At 40.7% G+C, this 24,359-nt stretch overlaps 1 protein-coding gene across 6 annotated transcripts in view; it reads right to left on the bottom strand.

Annotated features, from left to right (window-relative positions):
• The window catches only part of ARHGAP28 (Rho GTPase activating protein 28), a 547,343-nt gene that overhangs the window by 108,334 nt on the left and 414,650 nt on the right, over positions 1 to 24,359 (bottom strand). For all 6 annotated transcript variants that reach the window (XM_029591030.1, XM_029591029.1, XM_029591034.1 and 3 more), the window contains 3 exons: positions 15,361 to 15,518; positions 6,335 to 6,500; positions 6,148 to 6,239 (listed from right to left, as the gene is read on the bottom strand). In XM_029591030.1, coding sequence (XP_029446890.1) covers positions 6,148 to 6,239; positions 6,335 to 6,500; positions 15,361 to 15,518 — 416 coding nt within the window. The remainder of the gene's footprint in view (positions 1 to 6,147; positions 6,240 to 6,334; positions 6,501 to 15,360; positions 15,519 to 24,359) is intronic.

Consider the following 24,359-nt stretch of genomic DNA (forward strand, 5'->3'; position numbering starts at 1 on the left):
CCAGTCACCTTATTTGTCTCTCCCTCTTTTTGTTTACTTAGCTGTTCGTTCTGCATAGAGCATAATTTAGTTTAGTGTTTAGTCAAATCATCAGCTCCTTTACCTTTCTCCCTAACATACAAATCACCATAATGGCATATATTAAGGAACATTTCTGGCCATAATTTGCTTTCCACCGTTTATGTGTATCTTTATCATGCAGCATACACACATATATATGCTTACGCACAAATACATTTCACAAGTATAATTTATGCACAAAAATAAAGTAGGACTTGGTGACATAAATCGATATATTTTAAAACATGTGTATAATTGAAATTTCCAGTTTTACCAATTTCTATTGTGAATATTTCTGGGCAACATTTATCATTAGAACAAAAAGAAGTTTTAAAGAGCTGTCTTTTGCCCATAGACAAATACACAATCCTTTCTTCTTCCACTGTGAACTTTTTATCACACAGCTTCAAAGGAAGGTATTTTTTGAAAGGCATCCCTCTATATCTATGATACAACAAATTGGTCTCCCCCGGGCCCAATCGCTCCAATGGTATGTTGTACTTTTCAGCAATTGGTACTGCATGATGTTGAGTTAGAAAGATCAACCTCCAAATAACACAATAATATTTCCCATAGTAAGAAGTCAACCACATTGTAATTAAACCTGCAGATAAGGGTGGCAGTATAGTGGGAATGAGTAAAGAACAATACATAGTAACATAACATATTAACATAGTATTGAAGGCAAAAAAACCCCAAATGGTCCATCTAGTCGTCTTGTGATAGTATCTGCCATGCAGGTTACCCCCATGTTTCTCTTAAGTGCTCCATGCAGTTACCCCCTAAGCCTTATGATAACCCATAAAAATATCTGCTAGAAAATTTTTTACTGGGTGACAAGCCTTCTTGAAAACTCAGACAGTGCTGCTTGACATGCTTTGCTTATGGACTTGCCATAGAATCAGTCCTGTGCTTTCTCATGTATGTATGCATATCAGTACCCCATACCATAAAAGTCAGGGCTCATGTTAGTTGTCATCTGAATTCAATTCCTCTTTCCCCTCCATGCCGTCAAAGCGGAGAGCGATGTTGCAGTTGCATGAAAAACATCAAGATTTATTAGGTATGGGTAGTAATCCCATGCCTTCTGTTATGGGATTCTGTGCAGGTTACCTCCATGCTTATCAGTATCCCAGACCATAAAAGGCAGGGCCCTTGTTGGATGTTGTCTGAATCCAGGTCCCCTTTTCCAACAGCCGTCAAAGTGGAGAGCAATTTTGCAGTTGCATCAAAATCATCAAGGTTTATTGGTTAATGGTAATAACCCCATGCCTTCTGTTAAAGTTAGTAACCACTGCTCCAGGAAGTTACCCCCATGCACATTTTTCTTCATTTCCATTCTCTAGCCTTTAGGGATTCACAGTATTTATCCCATGCCCCTTTGAATTCTTTGACTGTTTTCATTTTTACCACCTCCTTGGAAGGGCATTCCAGGTATCCATCACCCTTTCTGTGAAGAAATATTTCCTGAAGTTGGTTACGAGTCATCCCCTACTGGAGTTTTCTTTCATGACCCCCTACTTTTACTGATTTCTTTTCAACAAAAAAGGTTTGAAGTTTGTGCATCATTAAAACCTTTCAGGTTTTAATGATGCACAAACTGGTCAAAAAATGGAAAAAAAAAATCCCTTAAGAACAAAAACACAGTTCTTAAAGTCCAAACAGTTCTCAAAAATTCAAATACAATCTTCAGACTCCAAACCAGCATCAGATGATCCCGCTGAAGTAGAAAGAATATTTTCTTCTTTTTTCCCCTTGCATTTTTTCCCCCTTGCAATTTGGGCAAAAAGAATAAATGACTCAGCCCTTCGGGGTCCGGGGGAGGGGGGCACTGTTCCTTCCAGACTGCTCAAAATCCAAAGTTCTTAATAGAAAAAGCCTTCTTTCTTCTTCAGCAAACTCTTAGCAGATTGACCAAGATCAAAAAATAAAATTCCTCTTCCTTCTGATCAATCCTCCAGGAATGAGGTAAAGACCAGTCAAATCTCCACAACACTTGATGAGCAGAATCCCACTAAAAACCTCCTTCTCTCTTCCTCTCTGTATCACCTACCTTCTGAAGACTGAGCATGCTCATGGGGGACCATTTAAGGTCCACAGAAGACTCCCATAGAAAGGTAGGTTTAATGCTTGGGCAGGATATAAAAAATGCAAAAATCTCCCTCCCAGTGTCTATGATGGAAAAATACTAGATAAGCTATCAGGGACAGCCAAAGCATATGCAAGCTATTTTATCTAGAGATGTGAATCGGAACCGGAATCGGTTCGGATTCCGGTTCACATGTGGTTTTTTTTCCATCGGGCTCGATCATGGTTTTGTTTATTGGCTGCGCCTGAGCCGATAAACAAAAAATCCACCCCGGCCCTTTAAAACTAAACCCTTTGCTTCCCCCACCCTCCCGACCCCCCAAAAAACTTTTCACAGGTACCTGGTGGTCCAGTGGGGGTCCCGGGAATGATCTCCCGCTCCCGGGCCTGATCTCCCACTCCCAGGCCTGATCTCCCGCTTCCGGGCCGTCGGCTGCCACTAATCAAAATGGCACCGATGGCCTTTGCCTTTACCATGTGATAGGGTATCCGTGCCATTGGCCGGTCCCTGTCACATGGAGGGAGCACTGGATGGCCGGCACCATCTTTAAAAATGGCATGGGCCATCCAGTGCTCCTACCATGTGACAGGGGCCAGCCAATGGCACGGATACCCTGTCACATGGTAAGGGCAAAGGGCCATCGGCGCCATTTTGATTAGTGGCAGCCGACGGCCCGGGAGCGGGAGATCGGGCCCAGGAGATCGCTCCCGGGCCCGATCTCCCGCACACAAAACGGCACACAAAAACGGCACACAAAATAACCCCTAAACCCGGGTGGGTTTAGGGGTTATTTTTGTGTGCCGTTTTTCCCGCCCTCCCCCAAAATGATAAGAGAACCCCCACGATCAATATCGTGGGGTTTTCCTATCGTTTTGGGGAGCCCCCGATTTCTGATGATTTTGAAAATATCGACGATATTTTCAATCGTCCGAAGCCCGATTCACATCCCTAATTTTATCCCCATTCTGTGGCCCACACATTTAGCAGGTGCAACGTATGCTGGCACTTTAAGCTAGCTAGGTAGATTCTCTTTGAAAATTAGCTACAAAGTATGTGGACAATGGTACCCATGTACCTTGCAATGAGGTACGTGCAGTAAAAGTACCTATGTACCTTGCAACAAGGTGGGCTCTTCACAAAATTGCCCTGAAACTGTGGCAAAATCATTTCTGGAAGTAAACAGTTTTTAGTAGAAACGTATTAATACATTTAAAAAAAATTAATTTTTTGACGTGTACAGTCAGACTAAACATAAGATTTGCTTTCAGTTGGGTCCTAGAAGAACTCAAGTATAGGTGGAGGAAGTAACATGGCTGAGGTGACACAGGGAAACTGTGACAGAGGGGAGTCTAGAGCTCACGTTCAAGGATATCTTTTGAGGCTGGATCAACCTGAAAGTGTAAATCTGCCACACACAAACCCATAGCAAGAGCAAGATTCTTATGTCACAGAATTTCTCCTAATTCACAGTTTATAGCTCTACCGACAAAATGTCATTTCCTCATTGGCAGAAGTGTGGTATTTGTGCATTTAAGGCAATCTGTGTGGCCTGACATTTGTTGCTGAGTCAGGCGCTAAACATTTTTTTTTAGTCAGCAGTTTCTGAAATCCTGCCTTTAGTACAAAAGCATTTTGTAAGAAATATTAACTCCAGGCATAAATATGATTAAACTGGAAAACAGTTTAAGCAACATTAACTTTTACAGCACTGAATATACAGATGGACTTAGGTAAATAATAAATTGTAGCATTGTTAATATTAATGTAGCTTTCATTTTATATTTTGACTATTAATTAGGGAGCCGATATCCTAAAGTGCACTAATGTGGGCCATTAATGCTCTTAAATGTGATGCTTATAGCATGTACTAATGGCCAATATTAATGACGTGCAAGCGAGACAGATCTTAAAGTATGCAAGACCCTACAGACAGTATTTCAAAAATGTAACTACATCTAGCTGAGAAGTAATTGAGTTTTTTTGTTAATGTGTCTGCAAAGCAGTTTGCATGCTCACTATTTCACTGCGCTAATAGGTAATGAGTTATCTTGGATAGTTTGCATCTTATTACTTCATTAACTTCGATTTTACTTTAAAGTTATTGCAAGCTAATTAACATGCATTAACAGCTCTCTTAATGGCCGTAAACTAGCTTGCATGCACTAACAACACTTTTAGCACACATTAATGCTTATGATAGCGTTAATGCACTTCCGTATATTAGTGCCTAGATTATGTGGAAAATGGAGATCTCATGTAAAGGTGAATTTCAAAAGCCAGTCACATGCCAAAATCGGGAGATAGGCACACAACTGGCACTAACACATGACTACCCAATTTTATAAGGTGCCCCGATGTGTGCAAAAGTGCCGATGTGCACACAAATCATATTGACCAAAAAAGAGCGTGGGCATTCTGGAACGGAGGCATGAGAAGTGTGCCCAAGTCCAGTGCTTTGTAAATTTACTTCAGCTATGGAGGAGGTGTAAGTTGAAAAAACAAAAGTTACAGGCCTCTGTGAGGGGTTTGAAGGGTCTGGGGTAACTGAGGGGAGTGCAGGCGAAATAACCAGGGGAGTTGGGAAGACCTAGGAGAACACTGGGCAAACTGGAGGGTAGACTGGTGCAACTGGTCTTTGGCTGCACGTGCAACTTTATTAAAATACGATCACTTGCACATCTTCCGTATGCCGACCTGCGCTGCTAGACAGGTCGGCATACGGAAGATATGCAAGTGATCGTAGATGCACATATGTGTGTGCCTAGGCTATTTTATAACATGTGTATGAGTATGTATGTGCGTGCAAGTTGTAAAATGGCTGTGAATCTAGGTGAGCGCTGACCCACATGTATATATGTGCGCCCTTGCGCCCGTTTGAAGGTTACCATCATAGAGGTGAATTTTAAAAGCTGGGCATGTGTGAAAATCGGGAGATGTGCACACTTGTAGGTCATGGGAGTGTCGACCTAATTTTAAAAGTCACCTGCAGGCGTGCACATCTCCCGATATGCAAATATCTTTCTTGGAACAAAAAAAAAAAGGGGGGGCGTGGTGTGGGTGGGGCATGTGCGTTTCAGGGTGAGGCCATGAGATGTGCGCGCAAGTACCTATGCGCCTGGGCGAACACCCAAGTCCAGTGCCGTGTAAGTTTACTTCTGCAGGGTAAGTTAAAAAAACCCCCCAAAACAACAGGTATCTGTGAGGGGTTTGAGGGGGTACCTGAGCTAACTGGGAGGATCAAACTAGACTGGGGGAATTGGTGAAGGAACCGGTGAAATGGTCATGGCGTGGACATGTGCCTGTTATGAAATCCCCCTACTTGCATGGCTGAAACCTGACTTTGCACGCTTGTGATGCCCACCGGCCAAACACAGCGCACACGTACGTGTGCCTACTAAGGCTACTTTACAGCATATGTGCGTTTGTTATAAAACCACCACATCTCCTGGTGGGTGCCGATGCACGCTTGTGCCTTCACGTCCGTTTGAAAGTTATCGTCCCTCTGTTTGAAACTAAACTTGAATACTGTGATAGTTATAATTTAAAAAAAAAAAAAAAAAGCTAGCTCTGTGCTGCAGCCTTTTTTCATCCTTTCTTAAATGCATCCTGTTTTCATTTTGCAACCAGAACAAGATGTTCACTCATAGAGTTAGCCAAAAAATGGACATGACAGGCACTGGAATCCAATCAACCAAATTACTCACATGATGAAACCTAGATAATGTAGACTTTTAATGCTAGCCGTTTTTGCTTTCGCATCTCATGTCATAATTTATGAAAAAGTGCTCTTTTGCAACCCCCATAATCAGGGTTAATTCCTGTTCCAGAACTCTTGAAACATTTTCAAGTTTTTTTTTTGTTTTTTTTAACACTGTATGTGCTTTCACTCACTGAGGACTATCATCTGCAGTAACACAGAGAAAATTGTTAAAATTGAACCGTATGGACCTATCCGATGATACGTGCTAAAGGTTTCTAACAGATTTTTCCTTAATTACCTTTTGAAAGATAAGAGGGACTTTTGTTCCCTGAACCTTCTTCTGATCATTGTCCAGAAGCACTGTCAGAGGCACTCCAAAGACACCGTTTTCTGGAATAAAGGAGAATCATGGTGAAATAAAAGCATCATAATTATTCCACATCATTAAAGCATTGAATGAAGATGCTGCCTCCTATTCCATTTACCTCGTCCTTTCACTCTTACTATTCGACCTCTCTTTAATTCTATTCCCAGAGCATCGTAGAAGGCTGTTAATTCAATCAGAGAGAAGTATCTGACTTTCTTCATGTCTTCCGGGGACAGATCGCCAACTTCAGTTAGTCCAAATCTACTTTTCCAAACAATAAATTTCTAAAGGAAAAAAAATGAAGGACAGGACTATGGTTAGCTTTTCAAATGCACACTTCTTTGAAGGCTGGAAGAAGACTCATAAGTGAAGAGGAAGTCATGCACGTATGTTTGCTATAAAATGATTATTCCTTGTTGTATTTTTTTTTTTAAAGAAGACAAATGAGTTGCCAGATGATACTGCATTTCAATTTGCCAGGATATCTGTTCTATTTCCTGTGCACCTACAATGAAGCGAGCAGAACATTGCTATTGCAGTTCTGTTTACCTCTACCAAGGACTACATTCTTTTGGTCATCAACTGCATTCTTTCCTAAGTGCATTTTCAGAGCAGGCTGTTGGGGAGCTGGCTGCAACTCATTATAAAGACAGGGCCTAACGATGGCAGTTCAGTAAGGTTGTTGTGTTTAGCATGTGCAAAATGGAATGTTTGTGGTAATCTTTTATTTTAGGGATGTGTATTCATTTTTCAACAAATGGTGTTTTGGAACAAGAGTCTATTTTCACTTCTTTCCGAATGGAAGAAACAAAAAAATATCCCAAAATTTTGGTTTTTATTTGGTTTTACATTTTTATCTTTTTAATTGAATGTTAATTCGGTTCAGCAAATGAACCAAACCAAAATAAGCATACAAACTGAAAAAGGAATAAATCCCCTCCCTCCCCAAATAAATATAAAGAAACAAACTGAAATGAGAATTGTTTTGTGTACATTCCTATTTGATTTGGCAGTGAACACACAGGACAGATGTTTTCATGATTTTGAATGCATGCTAAAGACAAAGATAAATTATTGGACTGTAAATGGAACATGCTGTAGGGTACAGGGAAATGATAACCACGTGGCACCAACCTGAACTGGTAAATGTTATTACATACTTCTATCCATTTACATGCATTGCCAAAAAAAATTCAAATTGATAAAATAGATCTATTCCAGGTTTACCGGATTTCCTCCAAAAAACAGAAGAATGTTTTCTGTTTTAATCTGTTTCCCTTTATTTGTTTTTTCACTTTTGTATATTTGCTGGGTTTTCCTCATGTCTTCACAGAAATTTCTACATTCCTAAGGCCTAGATTCATCATTCTGCTATAGTTATAGCAGAATGATGGCCAGCGAACAAAACAAGGGGTGGGGGCAGTGATAGGGTGCAGCGGCCACATTGCGGCGGTGTGGTTTCGCCTGCCGCGGTGGAGCTGTGCCTCACACTATCACCCCCATAGCACCACAGGAAAAGGTGTAGTTATTTCCTGCAGTGAGACCGGTGATAATGTGAAAAACATTATCGCCCGCAGCACTGCCGGGAGATAACTCCTCCCCAAACCCTCCCACACTCCTCCCCTTCCGTTAATTTGAATAGTACTGCCGCAATGCAGCCGGTATCAATAAGGCCCTAACACACTTGATAAGGCCCCATCGCAGCTTGATGAATGACCCGGTAAGTTGGCTATAGGGTTCCTGAGTTTCCTGCAGCTCTCATATGATCAAGTCATTCTGGAGTAGGGCTAAATCCTTAAAAACCTCTTTGGAAATGCAGCTGTGAGGACCTGGGCTCAGCAAGAATCTGTCCTATGCCTGATAATAAACTGAACATCTGGGAACCAAGACCCACTTCTGCTGATTACTCCCACTAACCAAGACACTGGGAGGAAAAGGACATTTTTTCAATGGTGCTGAGTCCCAGATCTGATATCATTTATTTACTATATCTTGTGTTTGGGATCAATGAACATGGGGATTTTGTGGCAACTTTTAAGTAGTTACAAAACAGTTGTATAAAAGAGCATTGCATTATTCTGCAGCCAATACTGCCATTTTGTAACATCATGCATAACTTAGTCAGCAAATATACGCAAAAGTTAAACCAATTTTCAAATTGGATTTATACGCACAAATCTGCTTTGAAACACTATCCTAGCACATACAATTATATCCTAGCACATACAATTATACCTGCTGTTTGGTTCACATACTGTGGTTGAGAGAATTTCCATGCATGCTTTTTAAAAATCAAAAAGTATGCACATAAATCCCAACCCCACAAAGACTCTATTCCTGGAATGCCTCTTCCCTACATACATAAAAAAATGAGTGTACTATGTGCATGTGTGCCATTTTATGCATGTACTGGTCACATAGGGGGTCATTTTCCAAGTGGCTCGCACGCGATAAGGGATGTTTCGCATGCGAAAAGTCCCTTATCGCGTGAGATACCAGGATGGGGGCGGAGTCGGTCACGGAAGAGGAGGAGTCGGGACATCACCGGGGCTGACTCCGCGAAGATGCCGCGGATGACGAAAAGTAAAGGGCCTTTTCGCGTCCTACTTTGTGCCCAATAGCTACACCTTCTATGGTGGTGCTATTAGGTGCGAAACCGGCAGCGATCGCACCGTGGCGGTGCGATCGCTGCCGGCTAGTGCAAGACCGCCCCCCCCAGGGTCGACCCCCCGCCCCCCAGTAGTGCAATTTTCTAAAATATTGCGGGCCTGTGATACTTTAGAAAATGAGGCCCATAGTTTTCTAAAGGGCCATTTGTGCAAATAAAACTTCTCTCACAAAATAGGGTAATTCTAACAGGGTAATTCTAATAGGGTAATTTCTAACAATCCACAGACCTTCTGCATTGCCACAGCATATAATCTACACAGCATATAATCACAGCGAACTTATCGTGTGAGCATAAATCCACTTTGAAAATTGTTCCTAACAATGCGCACTAAAGAAGCTACACAAATCTACAACTGCTCTTTGCATGGTGCAATTTGTGGGGGTTAATTTGCATGCATGCTTTTTAAATTCAAAAGCATGTGCACAAATCCCAAATCTGACTCCCCCACCCCCCAGAATGCCTATCGGAAAATCGGGTGAAGCGTATACTTTTATGTGAACACCCCCCTACGTAATTTCATAGCAACCCATTTTTACGCATAAACCCATGGTTTACGCATGTGAATGTCTTTGAAAATCCATCCCCCAAATGCATGAACTCACACTGTTCACTTGGCTAGCATGAGAAAATGACATTTTTAAAAAGTACATGAAGAACTAAAGGTATACATAATGCCCAAGAAGCCAGGATTTATCAGTGGAAAGGCATGTGGCTCCAAGGGGATAGATCCGCGGGTGACATCAAAGATATTTCACATCAAAAGGGTAGTGGATTCATGGAATGACCTCCAACTACTGGTGGTAGAGGCAAAAACAGTAGTAGAAGTCCAAAAAAGCCTAGGAAATGCATGGAGGAGCCTTAGTTGCATGAATGGGAAAGTAAAGCCTGAGACCTAGTAGTGTTTGTGATACTGCATCAGGAATTGAAGATGGGCTTTGAGGGCCTTGTCAACTGTCATAACTTTATCTTAAGAGTACAAAAACTAGGGAAATTGATGTATTGTGCATCCCTGCACATTATGGTACTTTATTGGGTAAGTCAGGGGGGTTATAAAGTACTAGTACATATTAATAAAGTAATAACTTTATTTTTAAACTAGATAAAAAAGAAAACTGAAAAAAAAACATTTTAAAAAGTATGATAATAAAGTTGTCTTTCCAGATGTTATTACCAGAGGTAACTATAATTCAAAATGGCATCAGCAGTTAATGGCATAATGAGGTTGGCAAAAGTGAAGGCAACAATTGCTTAAGAGGAAAGTATTGGACCAGTCAGATGGCTCAGTAAGTGGCTGCAAGGCAAGCCAACATGCAGGAGGCCTGGATTTGAATCCTGAGCCCAGCTGCATCTCCTTGGGCTGATGAGGGCTGAGGATGCTGTGAATGCAGCATTTGCTGCCCTATCCGAGTTGGGAGTGAGGGTGTCTGTTATTGTTCAATGGAAATACAGGGAGCCTAACTTTCAAACCTATGTGCAGTACAGCATTTGCACATGTAAGTGGACACACAGAGATAAATTCTAGTATTTTATAAACTCTTTGGCAGGAACAACACAGTTTATAATACCGAATACTTAAGTTGTAAAAATATGCAAGTATGTTTCAATATACACATATATTTTAGTACAGGAGTATATTTTTAATGTAAGAAAATGCATAATGTATCCATTTTATAAATACACACATATATTCTATATGCAAAACAATAGTGACACTGCATAAATACCCAGAATGAAATGCAGAGGTAGGCATTTTATAAAGTATGAATGCATACCGCTTTGAAAAGACTTACTTGTGTGCATACTTGGAATTACCCCCACCAGTTCACCCAGTGCTCCCTCAGTTCACCTAGATCTTCTAGCATTTCATCCAGAACCCCACCATGTCATCCAGACCTCCCACCCAAAAACTGCAGGCAACAGATAAGTCTGATTTCACTTGCAGGAGTCAATTAGCAGGTGTAAAAGTTGAATAAGCTGGGTAATATACATTCGTATATCTCTTCCAAAATACTTCATAACCCTGCCCCAGAATGCCCCTAGACTTCTCCTTTTTCCCAGGTAAAATGTACATGTGAAGCTAAAAGTCTGCGATAACTCTCGACGTTAATAAGCAAATACGCACATACTTGCTACTTATGCACAAAACCCCACTGAAAATGCACTCTCTAGTGATCAGAGTCAGAGTACGCAGGTACTGGGAATCAGAAGAAGCTGCATGCTACTCTGTGGCTCCTGAGCAAGGACTCTTGTTGCAACTGTTGGGATAGACAGTAAAGGTAGAAATTTATAAAATAGGGGCAACATTCTAAATAGTTGCATGGGCAAATTAAGACTTATAATGATGTAGTCCCAGCAAGAGACAGTTCTGACTGAGTTGGAAGCTCTACAAAGCAGAAGGTGGAAGCTGCCTGTGCAAAAATAAAGAATAATGTACCAAATTCATTACAAGAGGAATCTGACTTAGGTTGTTAAATGGTAACATAAACTTTTATGCTCTTATCCTTCATCTTTTACTGTTTTCTTCTTTCTAGTCTAGAAATAACGTTAGCTTTTATAAGCACACAAAGACTTTATTAGTCTTTCAGCTCTAGGATCTCTTCTGAAAATCGGTGCAGGCTACCGGGGAATGATAGAGGATGTCATTCTCTGACTCCTCCTCACTCCCGCATACCCAAAGGAGGGGGAAGAGGCAGGGAAATGACCATGGGCCAGGAGAACGAAATGCCTCATGCACAAGAAGGTTGTCCTAGAGCACGGAGAGAAGGTACTGGTGAAGGAAGAGCTTGGAAGGTATTTATGTACCACAACAGCTTGTAAATCATGGCAGTAGTAAGCTCCAGTCCTTGATGTAACATAAATGTACATAAAAGTGGGGCTGTTCATTAGTCCTGAAACAGACATTTCCAAAGTTGTCTGCTTCCAATTAAAAAGACTAAACTTTTTTTTTTTTATTTAGCTATAATAAAAAGAGAATTCAACCTACTAAAAGAATCTAGAGTTCAGCCATTGCATAAAAGGACAAAAATGAAGAATGAGGAATTATTTTACTATATGCTAACTACAGGTTGATAGAGGTCCTTTAAAGGTGCATTCACTCCATCATCAGCATTATTTAACCTACAGTACTGAGATGGAACAAATGCCTTTGAAAACTGCATAGGCTTGCAAATTATTGTGGACAAAAATGCTTGTGGCTGTGTGACTAGGGTTAATCTTTTAAAATTTTTTAAGGAAACTGTTGTAGAAGGGAGGGCAGACTGATATCTCAGAAGGCTGGCATATACAAGTATGCGAGAGATGATACTCTGGCAAAGGGTGCAAGTAAACAGAAGGTGATACCAGAAACATGTGAAATCATACTGAAGGGCAGCATAACCATCACATCTATCGTTCTATACCCACTGCTGCAACACCCAACGCTGAGGGGCTTGCAACTCCCAAATATTTTTCTGAACTAGCAACACAAGATGTATGAAGACATTGTTTTGTTCCCCTAATTTCCTTTTAGTAAGTTAAATCATCTTTGCCTTGCCACTTCTTGTGCTGTTTGCTTTATTTGTGACATTCTGATATGACTTATGTAATGAGTGTGGTATCTGTGATCTCTTAGGGCTGTGGCATGGTTGGCGCTGCCTACCAGGCAACCCTACTAGGCCCAAGGCACCAGCTGGCAAACACACCCTGTAGTGGGACAGACTAGAGCTTCACCTGTATTAGTCATTTGCCCCGCAAGTTGAGGCCTTGGGTTCTAGTGGCCAGCAGGACTTAGGTGGATCCCGAGGAGTGAGTGCACGGGAGTTAATTATGTGTGGTGCAACCCCAGTGGATGATGTCAGTTTAAGAAAGAAGAGGAGGGTGGATGTGTTTGAGGCCTGGGCCTGACCCTAGGCTGAGGACCAGGCATTGAGTCCTGGCCTCTGGGCTGGGTTGTAGCCTAGGCCAACACCCAGGCTTTGGGACCTGGCCTCTGTGCCAGGTTGCAGCATCGGGCCTATGTCTGGGCCAAGGCCCCGGGAGCAAATTCCAGCCTTCGGGCTGGGTCACGGCATTCTTTAAAAATGGTGCGGGCCATCCAGTGCTCCTATCATGTGACAGGGGCCGGCCAATGGCATGGATACCCTGGTCACATGGTAAGGGCAAAGGGCCATCGACGCCACTTTCATTAGTGGCAGCCGACTGCCCTAGAGTGGGAGATCGCTCCCGGGACCACCACTGGACCACCAGGTAATTTTAAAACGTTTTGGGGGGGATCGGGAGGGTGGGGGAAGCTAAGGGGGCGGTTTTAAAGGGTCAGGGTGGGTTTAGGGGTTGTTTTCGTGTGCCGTTTTTCCCGCCCTCCTCCCAAAACAATAAGAGAACCCCACGAACAATTTCGTGGGGTTTTCCTATCGGTTTCAGGGAGCCCCCGATTTCTGACAACTTTGAAAATATCGTACGATATTTTCAATCGTCAGAAACACGATTCACATCCCTATCCCCTATTCCTAGTATTATTTCAATGGGTAAATAACCGTTTCCTATTTACCCATTCTGCCCCACACATAGACCTCTATCATATCTCCTGTCAGCTCTGTCCTCTCCAGGCTAAACCTATATACCTTTTCTTCATAGGGGAGCTGTTCCATCCTGTATTTCTATGAAGCGAAGGAAACCTGAGTTCAGGTGTTTCTGGTTAAACAATAAAAATAAATCTGCTCTACTATTAAAATATTTTTGTTACTATTTGTTTCTACATTGTTGCACATATTCAGAAAAAAATAATCATGAGAAAGATGAATGTGTATGTATGTGGCAGGAGCAGGGGGAAAAGTTATTTAAAATCCTGAATCCATATAACAGCTGTAATGAGAGTTTGTTGAATATAATACAACTTGGTAAAGCTATAGGCTATAACAGACTGGATATTAATGCTGGTAGATAAAGCAAGTACTAGGATGTGCTGATATCTTTCTACAGTAAATGCTCTGAAAGTATGTTATTGTGATCATATGATGTCATTTCACAGTGGATCTAACCTTTGCTTTTATTGGTGTTACTATACTAGAGAAAATCCTATGGCAAGATTGTTCCTACTATTTTAAAATAACAGGATCTGTTCAGGGCAGGACTGTCAAGAAGAGATTTTGTTTTACTAAATCACAAATTACTAAGTGACACAATCCATGCACAATTCCCGAGACTGCGTGCATTATATGGATGTAGCAAATCAGAAGAGTAAACAAAAAACAAAGAGCCAAAATGGATCCTGCATGCAAAATGCCAAAAAATACAAAAAGAATCAGCCAATGTATTATACAAAGATGTCCCGGCATCTTTAAACCTTTTTTAGACTTTGCGTCCTAAAAGAAGAGAATCATATAACACGTACATTGTAGCAACATGCTTGTGCTCAATGTTATCGTTTTTGTTGTATTGACTCCTGATAAAGCAAATTTTTGTTGCGAAACACCGGCTGCCGTCGAGTCAACCACAAGACAGAGTCAATTACAAGAATTTCCCTCATGGGCACAGACAAATACTATCTATAAAATTATTTTTGAAGCACTACTCTGTGATCTGTTCCAACCCTTATAACCGCAAATGTTTGAAAAGACCGGACGGCTTTGAAATCCTCAAAGCACGTCGCCAGGCTTGCTGATGCGGTTTTCATACATACAGTGAAATAATATGTGAGTTTGGTGAAGAGCTTTTTTGTATAAAAATTGGCTGATTCCTTTTGTATTTTTTGGCAAATCAGAAGAGTACATATATTCTTCCTCCACGACAAGATGTTGTTTCCTCTTAAGATAGCTGAGAAAGATTAGGCATGGTTATGACTGCACTGAAATCCCTTAAATTGTCTTCTTCACCAAGCAGGACTTTCTCTTTCCCTTTCAAAGAGAAAATGAAGCTCTGGGGAGCACTTTCTCTTTTATAGAACAATATTCAATTTATTTCTTCCTTTTGTCATAACACTGGCACTGACTATGCGTGGCAGGTTTCTTTCAAGTCTGCCGCTGAGGCTCTGATGGCAGAAAATCATCCCAAAGTGAAATAAAGTGTAAAATTGTCTTGGGAAAGGCGAAAGGGAGATGGGATAAAATAAATAAATAAATACAATGGCTCTATTCTGCGTCTGAGAGCCCAGCACGCGTGCCAGGGATTAAAATGCCGCGCCTTCTGTCAATTCTTTGAGAAGGGGCTGGAGGACATCATTTGAAAGTGGTGGACACAGATTTCAGGTTGTTGGCTAATTATGATGAAGCAGGCTTCAACCCAAATGGCCATGCCAGATGCCTCAGACCGCAGCATGGAATTTAAAGCCAAGCAATTTAGAAAACAAGGAGAAAGTCACAGTGGAGCCTTAAAAAAAAAAATCCTGAATTTTCCACCTGAAGAATATTATAGCTGAGTACAATAGACAATAAAAGTTATTTTGCTCATTAGTCACGTAGAAACAAACAGCATTTTAATGATGTTCTGCAGTAACTTACCGGTAATGCAGAATCATCTTTTTTAATTCTCTGATTCTTCTGGTATTCTCTCTTTTTATCGTCTACCACAACAGACTCTGAGAAGGAAACTTCAAAGGACAGTTCTTCTGCTACTGATGGACTGTCTTTATCTAATCCACAGTCTAAGAAGTTATTAGCTGAAAAAAAAAGTGAATATGAATGAAGAGAGAATCCACAGAATCCATGTTGTAATATTGACAATGATATGTCAACTTAAACATCATAATTTATAGAGTCTTAAAAAAACAGAGAATTTAAAAATAAACTTTGAACAAATGATGAATTGATAAAAATGTCACCATTTATTTATTTATTTATTTATTTAAACCATTTTATATTCCACAATTTCCAATTGTTCAATGCAGATTACAGTAAAAACATACATAATAAAACAAAAATAAGATACAGAAAACATTATAAAACAGTAATTAGTCACACTCACAACATTGACAACATTTGTTCTTGGTAACTCCCTAAGTCCATCTTTCCCTCTCCAGGGCTGCTTCCCCAAACCCTTCCTAGCTTCTGCTTGGCTTCTCTACCTGTCTGAGAAATGAAGTAGCTGCTGGTATGGATCCAGTGATCCTGAGGAGAGATGAGGGCATGCTAGAATTGTTCAGATATTTGACAGGCTTCAATAAAGTGATATTTCTTACCTGTAACAGGTATTCTCTGATAACAACAGTTCACCAGTCAAACAAAAAGGTCCCGTGACTGTGCTTGGCACTGAACAGAGAAATTCTTCCAGAGCTTTCTGGAAAAGGACAAAGCCTCTCGCTGCCCATGTGCAGAACTTTCTGTGCTGCTGCAGCCCCCATGGCTCTCCTAATACCATATTCAATTTTGATTTTGGGGAGAGCAAGTCCAAAGGGGAGGAAGGAGGAATTATGTAATTGATGAAATTGTGTCTTCAGAGAACACCTGTAATAGGTCAGCAACTTTCCTTTGTCTGAAATCAAACAATTCACTGAGTCACACATATGGGGCTCCCTAGTTAAGAACTGCTTTTGACAAACAAAAAAAAGTGAAAATAATAAAAACTACCAATGGATTAGCCATGTTTGGTTGTGAAAAATCTTTTTTTTTTCTTTGTAATTTATTGCAAAACAAGGAAGACAACCCAAAGTCATAAAAATAGGCTGTAGGAGGATGAATTTAGGATCAAAAATACTGTGGAGAATGGACAATCCAAAGCTTCTATGTCATTAGGAGGCTATGTTCAGATCGTAATGGGATACAAACGTGTGACCTGAACTTCACATCACAGCCTTGCAAAGCTGTTCAGTGGAGGTATCCTTAGATCAGGGGTCCCCAAACTAGGCCTTCAGGAGCTACAACCCAGTTGGGTTGCCAGGATGTCCATAATGAACATGTATAATATCTATTTAAATACAATGGAGATGATGCATGCAAATAGATCTCACGCATATTCATTGTGGATATCCTGACAACTCGACTGTGTTGCAGCCCTTGAGGACCGGGTTTGAGGAATCTACCTTAGAGAGAATAGTAACATTGCCATGGCCCTAACATTATGGGTTCTGGCCAACATTTCCTCTTATTTGTTATCATAATTATGTATGGTACTTACAACACACCTAGTATTGTAGATAGGCAGGCTATACATTGTAAAACAAATACATTTTTTTAAGGGCTGTGTGCAAGAAAGTTCTTGTGTGCAACATAGTGTGAAACACCATTCTGCTTTCCTTTTCTTGTACAAATGTATGTTTTCCTCTTTGTGCTTGTTTCCTAACCTTTGTGTATGCACAACGTGCACAGCTTAGCTTACAGGTTCACATACCCCTCCATAGTCAAGTCTGCTTGGGCATAACAGAAGGAAATTAAATCTACATAACACGTTATTTAATTAGATGTTCTTCCATCACATGTTTGGAGCATGGTAAAACTTTATAAAATACATAAAAAAGAAATACCATAATTAACATTTAAAAATATTATATTATAGAATATAGCATGATAATCATTAATAATAAAAAACATTAAAGCATAATTTACCTAATATACAAGTGAGGTGTTTAAATTTGTGGATGACACAAAATTAGTCAGAATAGTTAAATCCTAAGCAGAATGTAATAAATTGCAGGAGGACCTTGTGAGACTGAAAAATTGGACATCCAAATGGCAGATGAAATTTAATGTGGACAAGTGCAAGGAGATGCATATAGGGAAGTAATCCTTGCTGTAGTTACACGATGTTAAGTTCTATCTTAGGAGTTACCACCCAGGAAAGAGATCTAGGCCTCATAGTGCATAATACATTGAAATCTTTGGCTCAGTGTGCTGTGGTGGTTAAAAAGCAAACAGAATGTTAGGAATTATTAGGAAGGGAAAGGTGAATATAATGGGAAATGTCATAATGCCTCCATGGTGAGACCACACCTTGAATACTGTGTGCAGTTCTGCTTGCCACAACTCAAAACAGATATAATTGCATTGGCAAAAGTACAAAGAAGGGTAACTAAAATGATAAAAGGGATGGAATGGCTCCCCTATTAGGAAAGGCTGAAGAGGTTAGGGCTGTTCAGCTTGGAGAAGAGACGGCTGAGGGGGATATGATAGAGGTCTACAAAATCATGAAAGACTTCAACAGGCAAATGTGAATTGGTTATTTACGCTTTCAGATAATACAAGGACATGAAGTTAGCAAGTAGCTTATTTAAAATAAATCGGAGAAAATTATTTTTCACTCAGTGCATAATTAAGCTCTGGAATTCATTACCAGAGGATGTGGTTATGGCAGTTAGTGTAGCTGGTTTTAAAAATGATTGGGATAAGCTACTAGAGCAGAAGTCTATAAACTACTATTAATCAATAAGGATTTATTCATTTAATGTTTGGGTACTTGCGACTTGGATTGGCTGCTGTTAGACACAGGATACTGGGCTTGATGGACCCTTGGTCTGACCCAGTATGGCATATCTTATTTCTTATGTTCTTAATCAGCAAATACAAAAAATAAATAAGAGAGAAAAAAAAAGCAAGATCAAATCTCAAAACAGAATAAAATAATAAGCTTCATAAATCAACAACAAATTTTTAAAAGGCTAGAGTAAGAAAATCAGGATTTGGCTTTTTTGAAACAAAGTATACACTTTAGTATTATAAATATCCATGAGAAGGGAATTTCAGAGCATAGCTGATGCATAGAAAATGACAATTATGCGAAGTAGAGAGACAAGCTTCCCTTAACAATGAGACATATAAAATGCTTTCTGAGACAACATAATAAATTCACTTGGTAAAATATGGGGAATAGAAATTTTTTTATATTGAATATAGGTGTACCAAATGGAAAAAAAGAAACATTTTTACCATGCTAGCAAAATGGAAATCCATTTTTCATTTATAATCCAAGACCAATCTTATATCCCTAACTTTATCTCCTGGATGTAAACAATTTTCATTCAATATCACCTGATACCCCCTACTAACCCAGGAATCCTTACCTACATATAGACCTCTATTATCCAATCTGCTCTCCAAAGATGGTGCATGTTATCACTGCATTTCCAGGCCTATTATGATGAAAAGAAATAAAAAGCTTGGTGGACTTACAGGCTTGAGTCTACTTCTGGAAGAAGGTGACAGCTTTCTTCTAATTTAGGGAATGAAAGACAATTTCACCTTTATGGAGTTGTGGCCTAGTGAAAAATGTTGGAAGGATAATTTGTAGGGAGATATCTCCTGTTTACCAGTGATGCCCCAATTATGAATTATAATAGCCATGTAAAGGCCAAATTCTGACAGGCCCCAAAAAGTCACTGTCAGCAAGAGAAGGAACTTTTGCCCAGGTGAACTTTAACACCTTGTCACTATGGAGAATGAAGAGGCCTTGTTCTGATACATTGAAGGATACCTTATCAGATATGCCTGTTTGTCAGTTCCTGTGCAAATATAAAGCAGACAGAGAGGCAACAGACTTAAGATCCTAAGCAAGTGTCAGGTCAGAAAGACTCTCACTCTTAGAGGGAGGGGCAGCCTGAGATGGAGAAAAACACAGCTTGGCATACAGATGTCGTAGCTCTCCCCCTGAAGGAATAAGAGGGGGGAAAAGAACCTGCAATGAGGCAGGAACCCCTCCTAAAGTAATGGGGAGGTGGAAAAAAAGACCTGCAATGTGGCAAAAGACCCTCCACTCACCACAAGGTTATGCATGAGCATATACATATTTATCAGCTGGGAAGTATAAGACTGGGAGGCATGGAGAGCCTGGAAAGAGAAAGAAGGGACCCCCTGGGAGAGCAACCCTGAAACCAAAAGGAAATGAATGGACCCCCTGGGAGAGTGAGCCCTGAAAGAAAAGAGGCAAGCTGTGGACCACTGGAGGAAGAGGAGGCACAAACCCTGAACGCAAACCCAGGGAGAAAAACCAGAGAGTGAGAACCTGTGCTGAGGTGTCCCTGGAAGCAAAAGGGGGGCCAGAGGCAGACCAGCCCTCCAGGCTATCGAGAAGGGAGAAGACTATGTGTGGTCAGATGATCGGAGAGAAGAGACCCTGACTTAGGTTTGGAAAGTGATATGGAGTCATAGACGAGGAAGGGTGTGAAACAGCCCAGACAGCCAGAAGCTAGGCTCCTTCCTGCACAGCCTGCCCGCTCTGCCAGCACCTAGCCAGGGAAGCAAGCCTTTCCCCTGCCCACATTCTCCAGAACTCCAGCTGGAACCTGCTTCAGAGGTGAACAGAGGTATCACCTGAAGTTGGAATCAGGGGTAAGTAAGTTAGGCATAAGTATTAATATTTTAAACAAGCTAAGGTTTATGACATGTCTGAAACAGAACTTTCTTTAGGGAAAACTGGTGCTTAGTGGCCAGGAGGTTAAAGATAGGAATTGTTATTTTCTAAATGCTATGCCCTGCCAAATCTGATAAATAAAAGTCTGTTTCTGAGGAGAATACACATTGTCTTTTCCCTGACTTATGATTGCAAGTTAAGGTGGGAGGGCAGTTGGCAGTGTCTTGAAGCAGGCAGATCCCTGCACCCCTAAACCTGCTTACAGATTAATTAAGGCAGAAATCCTAGTTTTATTATAATATATTTATGTTGTAGATAATTTTAAATATTTGACTTGCAGCATTTTTCTGAAATTGTGAATTGCTGTATATTATTATTAAATAATAAATTACAATTACAAATTTGTTTTTTTTCATCCGACAGCTTTCCCTTGTTCCTTTGAGCTTATAGTCGAATTGGAACAAAGGCTAGGATCTGTCACCATAAGCTTTCAATTGCAACTAGCCAGGGATTTTTATTCCCCTCCCAACTTACTTTAGTTCAGTTGTTGCAGTGACTATCACCAGCTCGGGCTCTTTCTAGAACCCGTTAATCAAAGGCCCTAAATCCAGCCACTAGGTGTCACAATTTAATCATGGTTGTTGCTTCCTCCCCCTTGATCTTATCTCTGAAAATACTTCTACCAATGCAAAACACGTCTAGAAGCCTTTCCCCCACATTGTCACCAGACTTTAAGGCCCACAAGCATGAGAGCCTGCAGACATCAATAGTGATGGCAGACTCTCTTGATGGTGTTTCAAAAGCATCATATATTACATGAGCCAGATGCTTCTTGCATTCCTTACCAGTTTCCATCAGGTGTTGTTTTTCTTGAGGAAGAAATTCACACTGGACAACTTCCAGAACTGTGTACAATTAGTGCATGATGTAGATTTGGTAAGAAGCTATGTGGGACTGGAATATAGTGTTCCAGTAATCCTGCGCCTTAAAATGGTCCAAAATCTAAGAGTTAATCTGGGTGCTCCAAGTCATGGTTTCTCAAATTTCTGTCCCATTTTAGGGTGAATTAAACTACTACACTTCTGCCTGGACATGGTATTTTCTGTCTATCTTATTAATAATGAAAGGATAATGTGTGGAAGAGAGGCTGGATGGGCAATACCACCAACATTTTAAGAGTATCCGGGTTTTACTGTAAGATCCTTCACCTTCAACTCATTCTGTGGACAAAATCATGAAAGGAAAATTCTTCAGGTAGACACCTATTGCCAGCCTGTGTTTGAGAGGGCCTTGATGGGATATCAGTACTCTTCCAATCAGTACTTGTCTACAGGTTTTAAGGCCCTAGGACTCATAACACATTGGTTGAATGGATGTCTGGGAATGCACTGACCTTGGAGATGAAGAACTCTGTGGCCTACAACTCAGCATCTTGGGCAATGAGACCATGCAGTGAAGACGGGGTAGGAGAAGCTTTATGCTTTTTTAACCCATTCAAAGAAATATTGAAATATAGAATCTGAGAGTCCAAATGACCTATCTAGTCTGCCCAATATAACTTTAGGGCCCAGTTGTTCTCTGTCTTCCTTTATTTCCTTCATGCCTTCATATTTATTTATTTATTTGATTAATCTGCTTTTCAGGCACGTCAAAGCAAATTACATTCAGGTACTGTAGGTGTTTCCCTATCTTCAGAGACCTTACAATGTAAGTATGTACTGAGGCAAAGGAAGGTGAAGTGTCTTGCCCAAGGTCACAAGGAGTGGCAGAGGGATTTGAACCCTGGCTTCCCTGATCTTCTGTGTTTATCCCATGCTTTCTTGAATTCTGTTACTATCTATTTTTGTTTGTACCACCCAGGCCTGGATTTGTCAATAGGCACACTAGGCCTGTGTCTAGGGTGGCAAAAATCCTGAGGGCAGCAGGCTGACTGAAGATTTATTGCCTTCCATCTGTGCTGAATTTCACTCAGCAGAGAATAGCCCTCTGCTTCCCGATGCAGCCCATCCCTTCCTAGGCAGCATGCAGGGAACAAAATGAGAGGGGGTGAGTCTGGAGCACAGAGAGCAAAGGGAGATCATTTTGGCAAGATTAGGAGGTGTTGAATGGGGTTCAATGGGGCTGAGGAAGAGAGGCTGGGGAATGAGAGTAGATCAGATGGGAGAAAGCAGCCAGAGCGTGTGTGTGTGTATAAGAGAAGGGATTGATGCTGGTGTGTGTGTGTCAGAGTGAGAGGATAGAGAGGAATTATAAAGGGGAACAGGACCAATGTGCTTTTGGTGGAACAGCTTCCCTATGAGGAAAGGCTGAAGAGGTTAGGGCTGTTCAGCTTGGAGAAGAGACAGCTGAGAGGGGATATGATAGAGGTCTTTAAAATCATGAGAGGTCTTGAACAAGTAGATGTGAATCGGTTATTTACACTTTCAGATAATAGAAGGACTAGGGGGCATTCCATGAAGTTAGCAAGTAGCACATTTAAGACTAATTGGAGAAAATTCTTTTTACACTCAATGCACAATAAAGCTCTGGAATTTGTTGCCAGAGGATGTGGTTAGTGCAGTTAGTGTAGCTGGGTTCAAAAAAGGTTTGGATAAGTTCTTGGAGAAGTCCATTAACTGCTATTAATCAAGTTTTCTTAGGGAATAGCCACTGCTATTAATTGCATCAGTAGCATGGGATCGTCTTAGTGTTTGAGTAATTGCGAGGTTCTTGTGGCCTGGTTTGGCCTCTGTTGGAAACAGGATGCTGGGCTTGATGGACCCTTGGTCTGACCCAGCATGGCAATTTCTTATGTTCTTATGCTACATGTTCTGCAGAATTGTTCTGTCAACTGGTAACAGAACTCACATGGGTGGGAGGGGGAGGGGACAATACTGGGCCTGATGCTCATCAATGGGGTCAGCATTTCTGCGATCACCAGATGATCACCATATGGTGTAGCTCAGTTTTAGAGCACAGGAAATGAAGGCTCATTCCAATCCTTTAGGGAATCTAACTTTGTTAAAATGGAGGAGTACCTCAAGGAGTTGTTAGCTAGATAGAGAAATTTAAGGGAGGTAGAAGAGGAGTGGGCAAAACTAAAAGGAGATATTATAAGGGTAATTAATATTTCTGTTAGGAAAGTAAATACAGAAAAGAAGAAAAAGAGGCCACTATGGTTTTCTAAAAACTATCTGAAAAGGTAAAGGAGAAAAGGTTAGGGTTCATAAACTACAAGAGACCATGGAAAGATGAAGACAGGCAACAGTATCTGGAAAAGCTTAAAAAAGCTGAGGAAGTAGACAGGAATGTAAAAACTCAACTGGAATAAGAAAGAGAAAATACTGTAAAACGGGGGGGGGGGGAGCAAAACTTTGTTTTTTTAGATATGTTAGTGATAGAAAGAAGTGCAAGAGTGGCATTATATGAAAAGGAAGAATATATAGAAGATGATGAGGAAAAAGAGAAATTGCTTAACAAATATTTCTGTTCACTATGGAAGGTCAAGGAGCAGGATCACATAAAACAAACATAGATAAGATTGGATATGAGGTAATCCTTAATCACTTTTCAGAAAAGTTTGTTTGTGATGAGCTACCTCAAATTAAAGTAGATAAGATCTGGATGTGATAATTCTGAGGGTAATAAGGGAACTTAGAGAAGTTCTGGCAGTTCTGCTGGCTGAACCTTTCAATGCTTCTTTAGAATCAGAAATAGTTCCAGAGGACTGGAGTTGGATGTATGTGGTTCCTATTCATAAAAGTGGAAATAAGGAGGAGGCTGGGAACTACGGGCCGGTTAGTCTGACCTCTGTAGTGAGTAAATTAATGGAATCTCTGCTAGAAAAGTCTAGTGCAGATCTGAGTCAGCACGGTTTTACCAGAGGTAGCTTTTGTCAGATGAATCTGATCAATATCTTTGATTAGATGAACAGAAAGTTGTATCAAGAAAGAGTGGTAAATGTAGTTAAATGGTTTTCAGTATGACTTTTGATACAGTTCCACTTTAGGACCCATACCATTGGTATGGGTCCTAAAGTGAATGACTGGTTTAGAAACTGGTTAAATGGAAGGCAAGGAAGGGTAGTAATAAATAGGGATGTGAATCGGGCTTCGGACGATTGAAAATATCGGACGATATTTTCAAAATCATCAGAAATCAGGGGCTCCCCCAAAATGATAGGAAAACCCCATGATATTGATCATGGGGGTTCTCTTATCGTTTTGGGGGAGGGCGGGAAAAA

This window comes from Rhinatrema bivittatum, chromosome 2 (genome assembly GCF_901001135.1).
Source record: "Rhinatrema bivittatum chromosome 2, aRhiBiv1.1, whole genome shotgun sequence".
Lineage (NCBI taxonomy): Eukaryota > Metazoa > Chordata > Amphibia > Gymnophiona > Rhinatrematidae > Rhinatrema > Rhinatrema bivittatum.